General features: G+C 42.3%; 2 protein-coding genes across 3 annotated transcripts in view; one reads left to right on the top strand and one right to left on the bottom strand.

Moving 5' to 3' along the window:
- The window catches only part of ADORA2B (adenosine A2b receptor), a 25774-nt gene extending 23840 nt beyond the window's left edge, over positions 1–1934 (top strand). The window contains exon 2 of the mRNA XM_060647193.3: positions 495–1934. Coding sequence (XP_060503176.1) covers positions 495–1161 — 667 coding nt within the window. The 3' untranslated portion in view covers positions 1162–1934. The remainder of the gene's footprint in view (positions 1–494) is intronic.
- ZSWIM7 (zinc finger SWIM-type containing 7) lies at positions 1500–15871 on the bottom strand. 2 transcript variants are annotated; one of them, XM_078437717.2, is made up of 6 exons: positions 15656–15871; positions 12832–12853; positions 8799–8901; positions 4508–4612; positions 3972–4055; positions 3106–3216 (listed from the first exon to the last, which is right to left on the bottom strand). In XM_078437717.2, exons 1-5 carry the CDS (start codon positions 15744–15746, stop codon positions 3978–3980), a joined length of 399 nt encoding a protein of 132 aa, XP_078293843.1. In that variant the 5' UTR covers positions 15747–15871; the 3' UTR covers positions 3106–3216; positions 3972–3977. The 2 variants fall into 2 exon arrangements, with proteins under 2 accessions (XP_078293842.1, XP_078293843.1); XM_078437716.2 differs by lacking the exon at positions 3972–4055 and having other exon boundaries at positions 1500–3216.

Below are 15871 nucleotides of genomic sequence, written 5' to 3'. Positions count from 1 at the left end.
CTTTTCACACCACACCTCTCCTTCTAACATATCATACAACTTACTGATATACGTTTGTTGTTCGTTATAAGTCGTTCCCCCCCCCGCCCACTAGAATGTAAGCTTTTGAAAAGCATGGATCTTGTGTGTTCTGTTTACTGACGTAGCTCACCACTTCGAGCAGCGCCTTATAGAAGACCTGTGCTCCTAAGTCGGTATGTGGGTAATTAGAAAGCACCCTCTGAGACTTCTCCCACTTCCCACCGACCGTTGTGGCCAACAGAGATGAGCTAGTAAGTCAAGAATGAAAATCTTATTGAGCTTGTTAGAGCAAAACTGTTCATACTGATTTTGCGGGTTTCATGTTGAGGGTAAAAGGCTGTGGTGCCCTTTGAGGGTGAACCTGAAAGGTTGTCATGGGGAAAGACCGTGGAACAAAAGCAGAGGTGGGGGTCTTGGACTCTGGTTACAGAGTACTGCAAGCTGACGATAACAGATGATGTTCTTTTGAACAGGTATAAGAGTTTGGTCACTGGGCCCCGAGCGAGAGGAGTCATTGCTGGCCTCTGGGTCCTTGCCTTTGGCATCGGACTGACTCCATTCCTGGGGTGGAACAGTAAAGACAGTGCCATCAACAACTGCACGGAACCCTGGGATGGAGCCACAAACGAAAGCTGTTGCCTCGTGAAGTGTCTTTTTGAGAATGTGGTCCCCATGAGCTACATGGTCTATTTCAACTTCTTTGGGTGTGTCCTGCCCCCACTGCTCATTATGCTGGTGATCTACATCAATATCTTCATGGTGGCCTGCAAGCAGCTTCAGCGCACTGAGCTGATGGACCACTCAAGGACCATCATCCAGCGGGAGATCCATGCAGCCAAGTCCCTGGCCATGATCGTTGGGATTTTTGCTCTGTGCTGGTTGCCGGTACACGCCATCAACTGTGTCACTCTTTTCCAGCCAGCTCGGGCTAAGGATAAGCCCAAGTGGGCAATGAACATGGCCATTCTCCTGTCACATGCCAACTCGGTTGTCAATCCCATCGTCTATGCCTATCGGAACCGAGACTTCCGCTATACTTTTCACAAAATCATCTCCAGGTATGTTCTTTGCCAGACAGATGTCCTCAAGAGTGGGAATGGGCAGGCAGGGGTGCAGCCTGCTCTCGATGTGGGCCTATGACCTAGGTCCTGGCCTCTTTAAGAAGGCATAAATTCACAATAAAGGGACAGACAGGACGTGACCAGCTGATTCCCATTGTTAAAGACAGCTACACCTTGTAAGCATACGGGCTGCCTCTTTTAAGTACTCCCCTGGAGTCACCACATACCTAGCTAATATGTACATGTTATTAGTAGGCTCCAAAGGCTCACAAATGTATTTATGGTTCTTTCTGGATGCTCCCACTGTGTGGATGATGCTGATGGCTTGAATGGATTATAAAAGACTTTTTTTTTTTTAAGAGTCTGCCTCTTTTTTGGTAGAAAATGAAACTATTTTACTGTGAAACACTGTGAACCATTGTAATACAAATATTTTTTAATTTAGAAGCAATGGAAAAACAAAAGTTGGACATACTAAAAATACATACTTATTCCTAGGAAGGTGACCAGGAAAATTAAAAGTTTAATTCTTCAGTCAAGAAACTGCTGTATTTATTTGGGGACATGACACTCGAATAAGTTCTGAAGTAGAATATCAGATAACAATTTTCCTAACATTCTTCTCCGCATACTGCAAAGCCATACCCTAGAGGAAGAAACTGGAGAAATGGGATGGATCCCTCCTCTTCCAGACTGCATCTTCCCCTTCTAGAGTTAGGCAGTGATTTTTAGTTCTCTACCAAGCTGACGTTTGGCCAAGTTGCTGGAGCCCAAGTGTGAAAATTTTAATAAGTAAAATCCTAGAACTGTGTATGTGTATGACATGAAATAAAAATAAAACTTAAAAAACAAGCTCAGGGTGCTGAATCTACCTTCTATTCTTTGTTCTGAAGACTGCTTAAAGGGAGAAGTTTATACCCAGCCCAAGCTTCCCAAGTAGGAAAGTCCTGACAGCTTTTGTGTGCTGCGCCTCCACGGAACCCAAGGCTCTGGCCACCAGAGAACGCTGCACAGCCTGTGAGCCGGTCACACGGCTCTCCAGCACCTGCACCTCGTGTTTCCTGGGCCGTAAAGTCTCTCCCCTCTGTGTGTTCACTGCTGTAATATCTGCACAAGGACGCTGCAGGTGTGCAAGCCCCGCAGAGAGCATGCCTGGCCTTCCAGGCTCCCGTTCTGGCCATGAATGGCTTTCCTTAGGAAGTTCTTCTGGGCTGAGGTGGCCTCATCTTCACTGCCATCTGTCCTTACCCCTCACTCTCTTGGGGTCCAGACGAGTCCCATCTCCCTCCCTTCTAAAACTCTTCTCTTGGAGTCTCTTTTGCGTTTTCTTGTTCAGACTGGAAATCCCTAGTGGTTTCTCTACTTCCTTCAGGGCATGACTTTCAGTCTCTTCCTTCATTTGGCTTCTTATAAAGCTCAGAAACGCACGCAGAACAAAACCAGCCCTTTCCTTGCTTCAGATACACCTTTCTAACAATACAGCTTATGTAAGCTTTTTTGGCAACACCACCGGGAGCTGAAGCTCAGTGAAACTAAAACCCCGGAGTCTTTTTATAGTTGCTGCTGCTTAGCCATAGCTCTGCTCTGCTCTTTTGTTGCTGCAGGGTGATTCCCTGGACCCAAAGAAAAGAAGTAACACTTAACTCATCTAAACTTTTTCTTACCAGTTTCATCTACCATTCCAACCTCTTAAAAATTACTAAGTACTTCAGTAACTTAATCTAATTGCAGACAGGGTGTGATAGACATTAGGGTTTGTTTGAGTCTAAAATGCTTGATTCCACCTCAGAAATGTATCCAAGGGCCTCACAGGCGGGTTCTGATTTTCCACAAGAACTGTACAGAACTTCAAACCATACACACATCCTGGGTTGCAACTCACAGTCTCTTGTCCAGGAGGGAAGAGGGACAGTAACAAGAAGTCTCCAGAAGATTATTTCACCTCTCTTCCACGTGAACCACGTGTTTCCTGGTGGGACTTCTATTTTGAAAGATAATGATGCTTAATTTATACCTTTTATGCTTTTTGTTTCTTCTCTGCGAATAATATGTCTGTCAGTTGCTTGTCAGAGACCTTCAGCTGTCGGCAGGTTCCTGTCACCTGGCTAAGATAAACTGCCAAGAGATGCTTGCACTGGAATACAAAACACACTTCTGTTACTTGGCAGGGCCGAGATAACCAAGACCTGTCACTAAATTTAGTAGGAAAGGAGTGGGCACACAGATTAAAGACTTGCTGCCTAAAAACTGCAGAAAAAGGTGACACAAATGTATTCTTTTCTGGAAATCAGAGGGGATAAAGGAAGTTTTACTTTGCCTGTTGTTTTGGGAAAGTTTAGGCCCAGCTGGCACAGGGTGTATCACCCACAGTGAGAAGCAAGACAGGCCCCTCATTGCAGTCTTTGGCTCTGCCTCTTTCTTCCGGCCTTCAGAAAGCTATTCGCAGCGATGGCGAACGTTCCTTGACTTACTGTGTTGCTCAGTGCTTCCCACAGACTGTCTCACTTAAATCTGTCAGCTACCCCATGAGGACAGGTCTTATCCCCATTCTACCCATGTGCCCAGAGTCTACGCTCCCTTAACCACTGTGCTGTACTACGGGGGAGGGTGGTGAGCAGAACCCTCACAGACAGCAGCCTGTGGGGAAGTGCTGCGCCTTATGTCACAGAACACACAGCTTAGATATTGCAGGGGCCCTAATTTAATCCTGTCATTTTACAGGTGAAACAAACTTAGGGCACATCAGCTGCAAATGCGGCCTTTCAACAATGAGATGCCCAACTTCCCACCGCCATTCCCAAGATGTTTACAAAGTTAACAGTGTAAAAGAAAGGGGAAGAATGGAGTGGATACTATAATTTTCCTTGGGAAGACTGACAAAATAGCTACCTGCTCTTAGGTGGGTAATGCTGTTCTCCTTTGGAACAGGGAGTTGTGTGAGTATGTCTTGCTCCTGCTTGGTGCTCTGGGCTCCTGTGACATCAGCAGAAATATCAATGTGCTCTCCTGCCCCGTGGTGAAAATCAAGTATGGCTAAGTGCCAGGCTGTCTTATGGGTGTAGTGGGAAGAAATACCTCGTAGCTGAGTTGGGGACATGCAAAGTCGCCAGCAGTCACTTTAGTTCCTATTTTTGTTGGGCCGTCTAATTTCCCAGTGCCAACTTTCGAGATTACCTTGTTGCCCTCCCCAAAGTTTCACCTGTGACCTTTTAAATAAACAATTGGGAAATGAATGTAGATGTAAAAAATGACAGTGCATTTTGGGAGGGTAAACCCAAAAGAGAGGACTGAAATCCAGGACAGTAAACCGTTTGCTTCAACAGGTAGTAAAAATTCTCACTTTGTACAACTCTAAACCATGCTAAGGGGGCCAAGAATTTCCCTCCTAATTCGACTGTAGTGGGAAGAGCCTTCCCCATCCTCACCAGCAGGCTGTCACTCTTCCGCAGCACGGAGAAGGCAAACGCAGGACATGAACAGTAATGACAAGAAGCCAAACAAGTGTACGTTTTACCAGAACTTCCAAGTACCTATAAAGAAAAGGACAGATGGGATCAGACTTCAAAAGGTGCGCTGGAAAAGCGCTTCCCTCCCCTGAATTTATCCGCCTGATGACTCAGAGCAGCTCTGCAAACCGTACTGGGAAGGGCTGCGGTAACGTCTTACACAAAAGTGAAAACTCAACTTCCCCATGTACAGGTTCTGTCCTTGAGGACTTCAGACCACGAAACAGGAGTTTCAGGCTAGTTAAACCATCCATATGAGCCATTTTGTTCCTCCGCCTAGTGATTTACAGGGTCTACTCCATGGACTGCCTAGAAAAGAGGTGGACGGGAAAGGTCCCCTCAGATACACATTATTGTGATGTTTCTCAGCCTCTGGTATTGCACAACATGTGTGTACATTTCTGAAGCTTCCGCCGCACACCTAAACAAAGTGTGGAACAGGTAAAGAGCAAGCAGTGAGGCAGAAATACAGGTCTTCCAGAGAAAGTAGGAAAGGCCTCTTGAAAACCGTTTGAGAGCAAGGAGAATAAATAAAGCAAAGCCTGCAAAAGGGATGACTCAGCTGCTCAGGGTGGAGGTCTCAGAACGAGGCACGCCTGGATCTGCCGATTCACCTAGCAGGATGGAAAGAGGACGCAGATAGGAGGAGGGGTTGGTGAGAGGCCTAGTCCAAGAACAAATTGCCTTGTTGGCAGGCAAGGGACAAAAAGGAGACGTACAGTGAAATTATCATGTGTCTGTGGTGGACAAACTTGTCGGAGAAATCACTTGTTTAGGCCTCTCTACCACCAGGGAGCCCAAACCAAAAATGTTAAGGGCTTCACTCCTGGAGTTAATTTCCAAACTGGAAGTGTAAAATCAGTATCCAAGGAAGCAGAAACATCCTGAAGGTTATTTTACCGTGAGATGCCACTTAGGAATTTGCCACAGGGCTTTCAAATTAGTTTTAGGCTCCAAGATGGCAATCTGAATGAAAAGGCCAGGATGAGGAAAAAAAAAAAAAAGTCAGCACTCCTAAGATTCTTCCTTCTTTCTCCCCAACAAAGAATAAAGCAACAGGTAAGGCTTCAACAGAATAGCAGTGTTCCAAGTGTCATGCTCGTTTGTCAAACTGACAGCAGCTAGAAAGCAGACTGTTCTCCACTTAATCCTGGGGAAAAACCCAATATCCAGCAGTGACATGAACAATTCTTAGGTCTCCAACTATTACCGATGAATAAAACTTTAGATTTCTTCCTTTATCTATCTCCTATGTTTCTTCTCCCTGGATTTAAATTTAAGCAGGCACAAGCCTCTGGAATTCTACACTCACTTGAATGGTTCCTCAGCTCCCTTCTTTTAGTGGGCCCCCAATCCATGAGAATACCCTGGATGATGCTGAATAAATGCTAGGTGACTTAGGGATGGGAAGAAATTCTACAGGGGTTCCCTTGCCTGACGCTTTCAAAGGCTGGCTGAGACTAAAAGTAAAATGTTCAAGCGTCCAAGGCAGTAAACACTGTTGTGATAGCAAATTTTGAATTTGCTTCTTCCTTATCTAGCATCAGATGACTAATAAACCCAATAATAAGGTAAAAATCTGAGTCAGAAATGATTAGAACTGGAAATTGACCTCAGGGATCATCTAATTCAATTGCTTTATCCTTCAATGGAAAAATGACCTCCTCTTACAGGAAGTGCCCCACTTCTCCCACTCATAGTCTGGAATGTTCATCCCCAGAAGGAGACAGATTTTAGAAAAAAGTAACACGTGGGAAATAGGATACTGAGACCCAAGAGCAGACTCGTATGAACTTCACTTGGAGGACGTCTGCTGTGGTTCCAGTTGGGTTCTAAGAAGTATGACCCACCTAGATGGGCATCCATTCACAAGTATAGTTTTATTTTATGATTGCTCCAAGCCTTTTAGGAGCCATCATAGTGCTAAATGTATTATTTATTGTTTCCTGTGTTCGGTGCCTCTCTCTGAAAGAAGATTATACATTCCTGCCCTATTAAATACCCCTGGCTATGTGACCTGCTTCAGCCAATAAAATGTGAGTAGCCAAGCAGAAACATTAAAGATTGGCACACACCACATCCTCTTTTCTCTCTGCTGTGAGATCCACAATATTCCAGAGAAGGACTGCCACACCAGCTGGGATCCCTGCGTGACGATGTTTTGGAGCAGAGCTGCAATGAACTCTCAGTGGATATGAGGCAGCAACAAGACACAAAACTTTGTTTTCGTGAGCCTCTGAAATTTGTTAACCACAGCATAACTTAGCCTCTCCTGACCGATGCCTCCCCCTCCCTACCTGAACCAAAAAAGTTTACAGAAAAGCGACTCAGGTGACAGCAACGTAGTGGTGACTTTGCAGTAATTACCACTGTACCTGGAGGAGGACAGTGCGAGTATCAGGTTGACCTATGGAAAGAGACTAGCAGGATATCAAGATAGTGTCTGACTCAACTTTTATCATGTCAGAGAACCTCTGACTAAAGCCAAATTCTGACTATGTTAGTATACAAGGAAACCATTAAGGTTAAATTGAGGGTGGACGTAAGATTTCTACAGCTTCATTTAATTCAAAGTCCAAGCTGAAGGCCACAGTACTAGGAAGTTAGCATTTTTACGATGAATAAAAGCAATGTGATATGGTACAGGCTGGGAATGAGGGAAGTTAAGTAAGCCGTGGCAACCTTGAAAGAAACAACAAGGCAACGATAATGAAAATATCTCAAACAAAATCTTTCAGACTTTAAGTAATGACCAGATCACAGAACTAGAAGACTAGAGGTGCAGGTCAGGTGTAATGCTAACACTGGAACGGAGACAAAAAGTCAAACTAAACGATGTGGGAAAAACTCACAGGCCCTTCTTGTTCCGGGTACTTTAGCTACATGGAAACCCCCAATAAACACACTAGGCAGAGAAATGGAAAAACCTCGTCGGGCACAATATCATTTAATAGCTGTGATCTGTTAAGCCTTCTGTCCTCTAGGTCTGTGACCTAGTCATTACTTAAAATCTGAAAGATTTTGTTTGAGGTATTTTATCTGCTAAGTTCGCCCCGACAAAATTCTAACAGGCAGCCTCTTTTAAGTAAATACGACCCGAAATTTCTAACTGCGGCACTCAACATCAGTCACATCATTTTCCTTAATGAAGAAATGAATGAAGATTTTGCCAGACTGGTTAAGTTATGCTACCATGTGAAACGGCGGGTTAATTCACTAACCAAAGGCACCAAGCAGGCTTTGCTCATTCTCTCACTAAGAATTAACGGACATGGTCTCAGCTCTGAGAAGTTCATCATAAATAAACCAGAATCCAAACACTGAAAAACTCCCGTCTCTTCCTGGTCTTCAGCAAGACCTAGATTACATACTAGAGCTGATGGCTTTTTTACTCCTTCCAAGCCAGACACAAAATGCCAATGTTCTTCATTCACAACCTTCCCTTCCCTCAATCTCACTGCACTTACACGGTATCATATAGCTAAATTGGGGGGCGGAGGAGTGGGAATGGAATGTGGCCCCATTTATAAAGAGACACTGTAGGGCAGCAGTTACAAGTCCCAGCTGCCAGATGTGACTGTTAATTCACTCTTCTGCATCTCAGTTTCCTGAACGATAAATACCTTGTTGGGTTTTTGGTGGGAAACAGCAACAAGACATGGAAATCTGAGTCTTTCAGAGTCTGTTCGGAGGCTATTACTTTACAAATCTACCTATCTTAAATTGCAGAGGGCAAAACTAAGGTCCAAGTAGACTGCCTCCATCTGGTATACTTAATGAATACTTCCTGACAACAGTTTTGAAAGATCACTTCTGACAGATCAATCTGAGCATATAGAAAGACCTCAAAATATTCTGGCATTTGCTTGTAGGCGACAGATAATGAACAAGATGGAAATATCAACCCAGTTTTTTGAGGAAAAGTGCTTGTTATCAAACCTGGGAAAGAAAAGTCAACTATACTCCCTTAGACTTGAGAAAACCGCCTCTCCACATCATTGCTGGTTCTGTATGCTGCTCCTGGGCAGGGTTAATAGGTCATATTTATCTTATCTTAATTACTAATACTTAATTTTACTAAGCTGGGTCAAATGTTCTTCTATAATCCAGGGAATATTTAAGGCTGGTCATCAGTTTCCATTGAGATTCACGAAAACATTTTGTCCTAAGGGATTTCTTGCTGAGATAATCCCCACCTCTGGATTTCTACCTGGTAAACACGCCTCCCACTGGGCGATGAGATTAAGGTGATGGACTGTCGATCAACAAGGTCCAAGGCCTGAATGGCTGATGGGCCAAAGATGAACTTCAGCCTGAGAAACAGAGAGGCTACAGGTTAGACTGCCTGTCACCTCAGCAACTTCGCCCAAAGGATCACGACTGGCAGTTGCAAACGATTCATTTCATTTTAATTTGAAAAAAAAAAAAAAAAAAAAGGCAATATAGGAGAAACCCATGTAATTAACCCCCCAGAATGTTACCATGTTTGCAGATAAAACCCTGTTTATACTTCATAGTGCTTCCTGTTCTTATTCCCAACTTCCTTTCATCCCTGAGGCAACTGCATGCATTGGTTGGTTTCCTTCCTGTTAACGTTTTTATATTTTATTATACTTAGTACATTGAATACGTTATACTTCGCACACACACGCATATACATACGTATACATATATATACATGTGGTATTGTAAGTTTTTTCATTACTATTTTTTTTAATGTTATTTAAATCCAGGGGTGCCTGGGTGGCTCAGTTGGTTGAGCGTTCGATTTCGGCTCAGGTCATGATCTCGCAGTCTGTGGGTTCAAGCCCCGCATTGGGCTCTGCGCTGACAGCTTGGAGCCTGGAGCCTGCTTCACATTCTGTGTCTCCCTCTCTTTCTGTTCCTCCCCTGCTTGCATTCTGTCTCTCTCTCTCAAAAATAAAGATTAAAACAAAAAAAGGGTTTTTTTATTTTTATTTAAATCCAGGTCAGTTAACATATAGTGTAATAATGTTTTCAGGATGTCTTATAAGTTTTAAAACATAAAAGATATATTGTAGGCATTTTTGGCAACCTGTTTTTTTTTTCAATGTGCTTTTAAAAATGATGCATATTATATATATGTATATTCATGTATCTATGTATCTATTCATGTATCTATATCTATTAAGATTTTACTTTATTTTACTTAAAGTTTATTTATTTTGAAAGAAAGAGCATGAGCAGGGTAGGTAGGGGCAGAGAGAGAAGGAGAGAGAGAGAGAGAGAGAGAGAGAGAGAGAGAGAATATCCCAAGCAGGCTCCATGCTGTCAGAGCAGAGCCCGATGCGGGGCTCAAGCTCATGAACTGTGAGATCATAACCTGAGCTGAAATCAAGAGTCAAGACGCTTAACCAGCTGAGCCATCTAGGCACCCCAAGGTTTTATTTTTAAGTGATCTCTATACCCAATGTGGGGCTTGAACTCACAACCCCGAGATCAAGAGTTGCACGCTCTACCACCTGAGCCAGCCAGGCACCTCAATATATATTTTTTAATTTAACTTTTGAATAATATACCATTGTATGTACATGCATCTTGTTTTTTAAGTACCCTATTGACAGGCATTCTGATCATTTCTATTTCACATTATAAATAATACTCAATTATCTCTGTATATGTCCCTTAGTTCTTCCTGGTTATATAAGTAGAATTGCTGAGCCTTAGGATGTGTGCATTTTTCAACTTTAATAGGTGTTGCCAATAGTTTTCCACAGTGGAAACAGCGCAGCCCCACTAGCATTGTTTAAGAGTTCTATTTTCCCACATCCTAACCAATACCAGTATTGTCAGAGTTTTTCTTTCTTTTTTTAAAAAAATTTTATTTATCTTTGAGACAGAGTGTGAGTGGGGGAGGGGCAGAGAGAGAGGGAGACACAGAATCTGTGAACCCGCAAACCGTGAGATCATGACCTGAACTGAAGTCGGACGCTTAACCAACTGAGCCCCCCAGGTGCCCCCCTTGTCAGTTCTTCATAACCCCTTTGGTGGGTGTTAATTTGTTCTTTTTTGCCTTAGTAGTAAAGGCTAACCATCTGTTAAATGATCTATCAGAAAAAAATTTGGTATGTGAAAAAATTCTTGTGTTAAGTGAGAAAGGCTGGGCACAAAATTGGTTATTTAGAAACTCTCAATCATGCTAAAAATTTTTTTCTTAATAAAATTCACAATTATCTCAAAATAAAACATTTAATTTAAATAAAAAGGCAATAAACCCAACTGTAACAGTGATTATCACTGGGTGGTATGATTGTTGACATTTTTCATGTTTTATTTTCCAATAACATTTTTTTACGGGTAGGAGTTACTTTTATAAACTGGAAAATAAAGTGGCCTGGTTGAACTAAAATGGGAAAGTTAATGTTTTAAAGAACTCATAAGATCTGACACAAAACATAAAGACAGAGCTACTAAGTATTCAAAATTAACATGTTCAACTTCTTAATTTCCCAACAAACCAGTCTCTTTACACAACAAACCATTTGAATGGGAAGAGTTTTAAATTTTTTACATTAAACATATGAAGATTATCTATGGACAAAGAAAAATAAATAAAATTTGGTCATAACTTTATTAATCACAGTTAACTTTAAAAATAAACAAGAATTTTTAAACCTGCTTTTGTAACTTTATTGTGAATACCTCTTCAATGCAGTATTTTTTATATCACTCTTAATAGTTACAAAGAATTCCATTATAAAGATGAATTACTTTACTTTTCCCCAAACTCCATTTTTGGATAATTAGGGTTTATTAAATCTAATGTGAATAACTAGATTGTTTCCAGGTGGTTTTTTGTTTTTGCTTTTGCTACTATAAGCAATACTGGGTGAATATGCTCACTGTAAAATCTTTATGAACATTCATGATTACCTCCTTGGGATACATTCTTTTCAGTGGAATTTGTAAGCCAAAGAATATGTATGTTTTAAAGCTCTTATAACCTGTTGCCAGATTACTTTCCAATTTACACTCCTACCAGCAGGGTATCAATTACCCTTTTCTCCATGCTGTTGCCAACATCTAGGACATTCTTACCAACATCTTTTCTGTGGTAGCCAGTTTTATAGATGGAAAGTTGTGTCATTATTTTAATTTGCATATTTATGATCACTGGTAATATTAACCCTTTTCCCCAAAATTTTTGGCTAATTTACATTTTTATTATTTCCCTATTTTGTTTTAAAAGTAATTTTTTTCTAATACATAATCTCTGTAAAAAACTTAATAGAGAAAAGGTTAAAACCTTTTCTAAACCTAAATTCTATCTCTTTTCTTTCCTCTAAGAAAGCCACTGGTACAGGTTGGTATATATCTTTCTAGACCTTTAAAATATAAGCATACTGGGGTGCCTGGGTGGCTCGGTTGGTTAAGAGTCCGACTCTTGATTTCAGCTCAGATCATGATCTCATGGTTGTGAGACTGAACCCTGCATCAGGCTCTGCATTAGGCATGGAGCCTGCTTTAGATTCTCTCTCTCTCCCTCTCCCTGTGCACCCCCCCCCACTCTCTCTCATTCTCTCTAAATAAATAAATGTGTACATATGCGTATACAATTAAATGTCACTTATTCCTAGGTAGCTTTCACCTTTTTGTTGCTATTGAAAATAGTTATATTTTTGAACTTTGTACGTGAAGGAAAACAATTTTTAATTTCTGTAATACAAAAACTTTATTCTCTTGGTTTTTAAAAAGTTGTATCATCTACAAATAATGATAGCTGTCTTTTCTTACAAATAGGTATGCCTCTAATTTCTTTTTCAGGTGTTAGGCTAACAGCTACAACTTCTAGAACAATGTTAAACAAAAATGACAAATAAGACAACACAAGAATGCCCTGTACTGTCAAATGTGGTATTGGCTATTGGACAGATTTTTAACAATCCTGTCAAGAAAACATTGTTCTCAGTTTAGTAAGGGTATTTTTAAAAATCAATAGTTGATGTTGAAAGGATCTGACTTTTAAAACATTAATGGGGGTGCCTGGGTGGCTTAGTCGGTTGAGTATCCGACTCTCGATTTGGCTCAGGTCACGATCTCAATTTGTGAGATCAAGCCCTGCGTCGGACTCTGGGCTGACAGTGCAGAGCCTGCTAGGGATTCTCTCTCTCCCTCTCTCTGCTCCTCCCCTGCTCATGCACACATTCTTTCTGTCAAATTAAATAAACTTAAAAAAAAAAATGGTTTAAAAAAAAAAAAATTACAACAGGATATATACTTACAATGATAAATGCTCATCAGGAACTGTAAAACAAGAATGGAAAGAGAGTTAATCATGTTAAACCAGTGACCCCACAGGCGCAAAAACCTTTAAAAGACTGTAACCAAAAAGGTTTTTGTGTAAGATGGTGATTAAGTCTATGCATCTAATTTTACTTCTTCCAAACACCCCAATAAACAATAACACAAGGATTTTTTTTTTTTTTTTTTTTTTTTTTTTTTTAAACATAAACTCCCAGGGATGAAAGGACAGGGAGAGACAACTGCTAAGATACACTGGAAAATAATTCACAAGACCTGAGGAAACTGAATCCGAAGCTAGCAATGGAGAAAACCAAACAATAATGTACCCTCTTCCCCCCTAAAATCCTCAGAAATTAGTAGCACTGGGTAGTTTTACAGGTAGGGATGAAGCAGGGGGGGGGGGGGGCGGGGGGGGGGCGGGGGGGGGCTAAAGTAATAAAGACTCTCTTAAAGTAAATTTTAGGGGCTCCTAGGTGGCTCAGTCAAGTGCCCGACTCTTTGATTTCAGCTCAGGTTATGATTTCACAGTTCTGGAGTTCGAGCTCTGTGCTGACAGCTCAGCGCCTGGAGCCTGCTTCGGATTCTATGTCTCCTCTCTCTGCCCCTCCCCCACGTGTGCTCTGTCTCTCTCTGTCTCTCTCAAAAATAAATAAACATTAAAAAAAAGAAAAAAAAAACTTTTCAGACATGTAAGGGTTCAAAAAGTACACCTCATGTGTTCTTCTTCATGAAGCTACTAGTGTATGTGCTCTATAAAATAAGATAGTAAACCCAGAAAAAGAACATTGTAGATACACTACACACACAGCTCAACATAGGTAAGAGAATTCCTAGGATAAAAATGGTGAAGGAAGATCTCAGGAGATATCCAGGAGAGCAGTCAGCTCATGTTCGATCAACTCTAAGCTCTAGGAGAGATTTCTATAGGAAAATGAAATTGATAGAACATCTCACTTATCTGAACATCTTGAGCAGACATTTAGAACACTGGTAAAGAGTTTGAGGTTGAACTGGGGATAAATACATAGAAAATTAAAGAAACAAACACAACCACAACAGCTGTAATTCCAAGGAAAACAAAAAGTTACACAGGAAAGGACAAATAATTGCTTCCTACTGGCCCAAATGTGACACATATTACATCATCATACAAGTGAAAACTCAAATCTTGATCCAAAAAAATTATCATTGAAGGATACAGATCAGGAAGAGTGTATTACTATCTGGGACAAATATTTTGAAATAGCAGAAAAAGGTTCTGCTGGAAATAAACATGAATCAATGGCAGTGGGTCCTCGGTCTCAGCCATGAGCATCAGGGGCACCTATTGGGCCTTCTCCAAGAGTGTCACTGTGTATAGATTAACCCATTCAGACAGACCCGCTTTTTGCAACCACTGTTTGAGCTAACAGATTGGTTTTTCTCCCCATTTTTGGGGGGGATTTGAACATGTTTGAATACCTGGCTGGCCTAACCTTTTAAGGGAATATACTATGTTTGTGTTAGCACAGCTTACTTTTCTCAACCCTTTAAAAGCAGGAACTCAAGACAAACCCTTTCGGAGTCCAATCCCTTTTTTTTTTTTTTTTTTTTAAGTTTATTTAATTTGAGGCGGGAGGGGCGGAGAGGAGAGAGACAATCCCAAGCAGGCCTGACAGTGTCACACTGTCAACGCAGAGCCTGACTCTGGGCTTGATCTCACAAAACCAAGAAATCAACCCTACCTAAAATCAAGAATCCCATGCTTCACCAAATGAGCCACACAGGCGCCCCAAAAGTGCAGTCCTTTTAAAACAAAAGCCACCCGGGGCGCCTGGGTGGCGCAGTCGGTTGAGCGTCCGACTTCAGCTCAGGTCACGATCTCGCGGTCCGTGAGTTTGAGCCCCGTGTCGGGCTCTGGGCTGATGGCTCAGAGCCTGGAGCCTGCTTCCGATTCTGTGTCTCCCTCTCTCTCTGCCCCTCCCCCATTCATGTTCTGTCTCTCTCTATCTCAAAAAATAAATAAACGTTAAAAAAAATAAATAAATAAAAAATAAAAAATAAAAAAAACAAAAGCCACCCAAGTGAATAAGCAGTGGCAGTTTTGAGTCCTGAACTACTATTAAGTGACTCTTTTTACACTGGTTAAGTAATCCTAATTTGTCAATGCATTTTCATTAGAATTATCGTCTTAATACTACTATGCTGAGAACACATCTTGAGATCACCTCGGTGATTTGGTAAGCATAGTCACAGAGCATCCTCTGCTGGTCAGAGAAATAAAAGGTGCTTTCACAAGATCCCGATTAATTCCAGTTACTGCGTATGCATTTGGGTTTTGTGGCTCTAAAATATTTGGTGCACGCAGGGTACAAGAGGATTAACTTTAAAATTAATTTAAGATTTTAGGGGCGGGGATACCACAGGCAAGTTGAGTAATTCAGAACCCCACCTTTCCGAACGTCCCTGCAGACTCCCGTGCCCTCCGCTGTCCCAGCCCGATGCCCCTTGTGAAGGGTTTCGGGACAGCGCTCAGCACTTCTGTTCCTACAGACCCCCTGGCCTGCAGGGAACCACTGCGCTGCTCCCTGAACAAATTTAGATCTTCTTTTCCTTCCTTTCTTTTCTATTTATCTTTTACGAACTGGGGCTTGGTAATAGAACCAGACGGAATAAAGAACCCAGAGACCAGGGCATGGAGCGCGGGGGCGGGGCCCCAACCCGGCGCCCCGCAGGCCCAGGGAACTCCGCCTCTCGCCTCCCCGCCCCGTCCTGCCAGGTCCACCGCCCGCAACGCAGCTACGCACGCCCTCCGGCCCGTACTTCGCGCGTTCTCCTGCACCGCCGCGGCCATCTCACTCAGGAGCTCCTCCACGACAGCGGGCAACGTGAGTCCAGCCAAGGCGGCGGCCATGGCGTCATAAACTATGGCTTCCTAGGAGAGCCCAGAAGGCGCGACGCTCCGTCAGGGAAGCGTCCGGGGAAGATTCCCGCCGCCGGCCGGGGGCGGGGCGAGGCGCAGTGACGTCGGCGTGCGTC

Source organism: Panthera onca, chromosome E1, assembly GCF_046562875.1.
Source record: "Panthera onca isolate mPanOnc1 chromosome E1, mPanOnc1 haplotype 2, whole genome shotgun sequence".
Taxonomy (NCBI): Eukaryota; Metazoa; Chordata; class Mammalia; order Carnivora; family Felidae; genus Panthera; species Panthera onca.
Note: the sequence above shows the minus strand (reverse complement) of the source record. Positions and strands in the feature narration are given on the sequence as shown.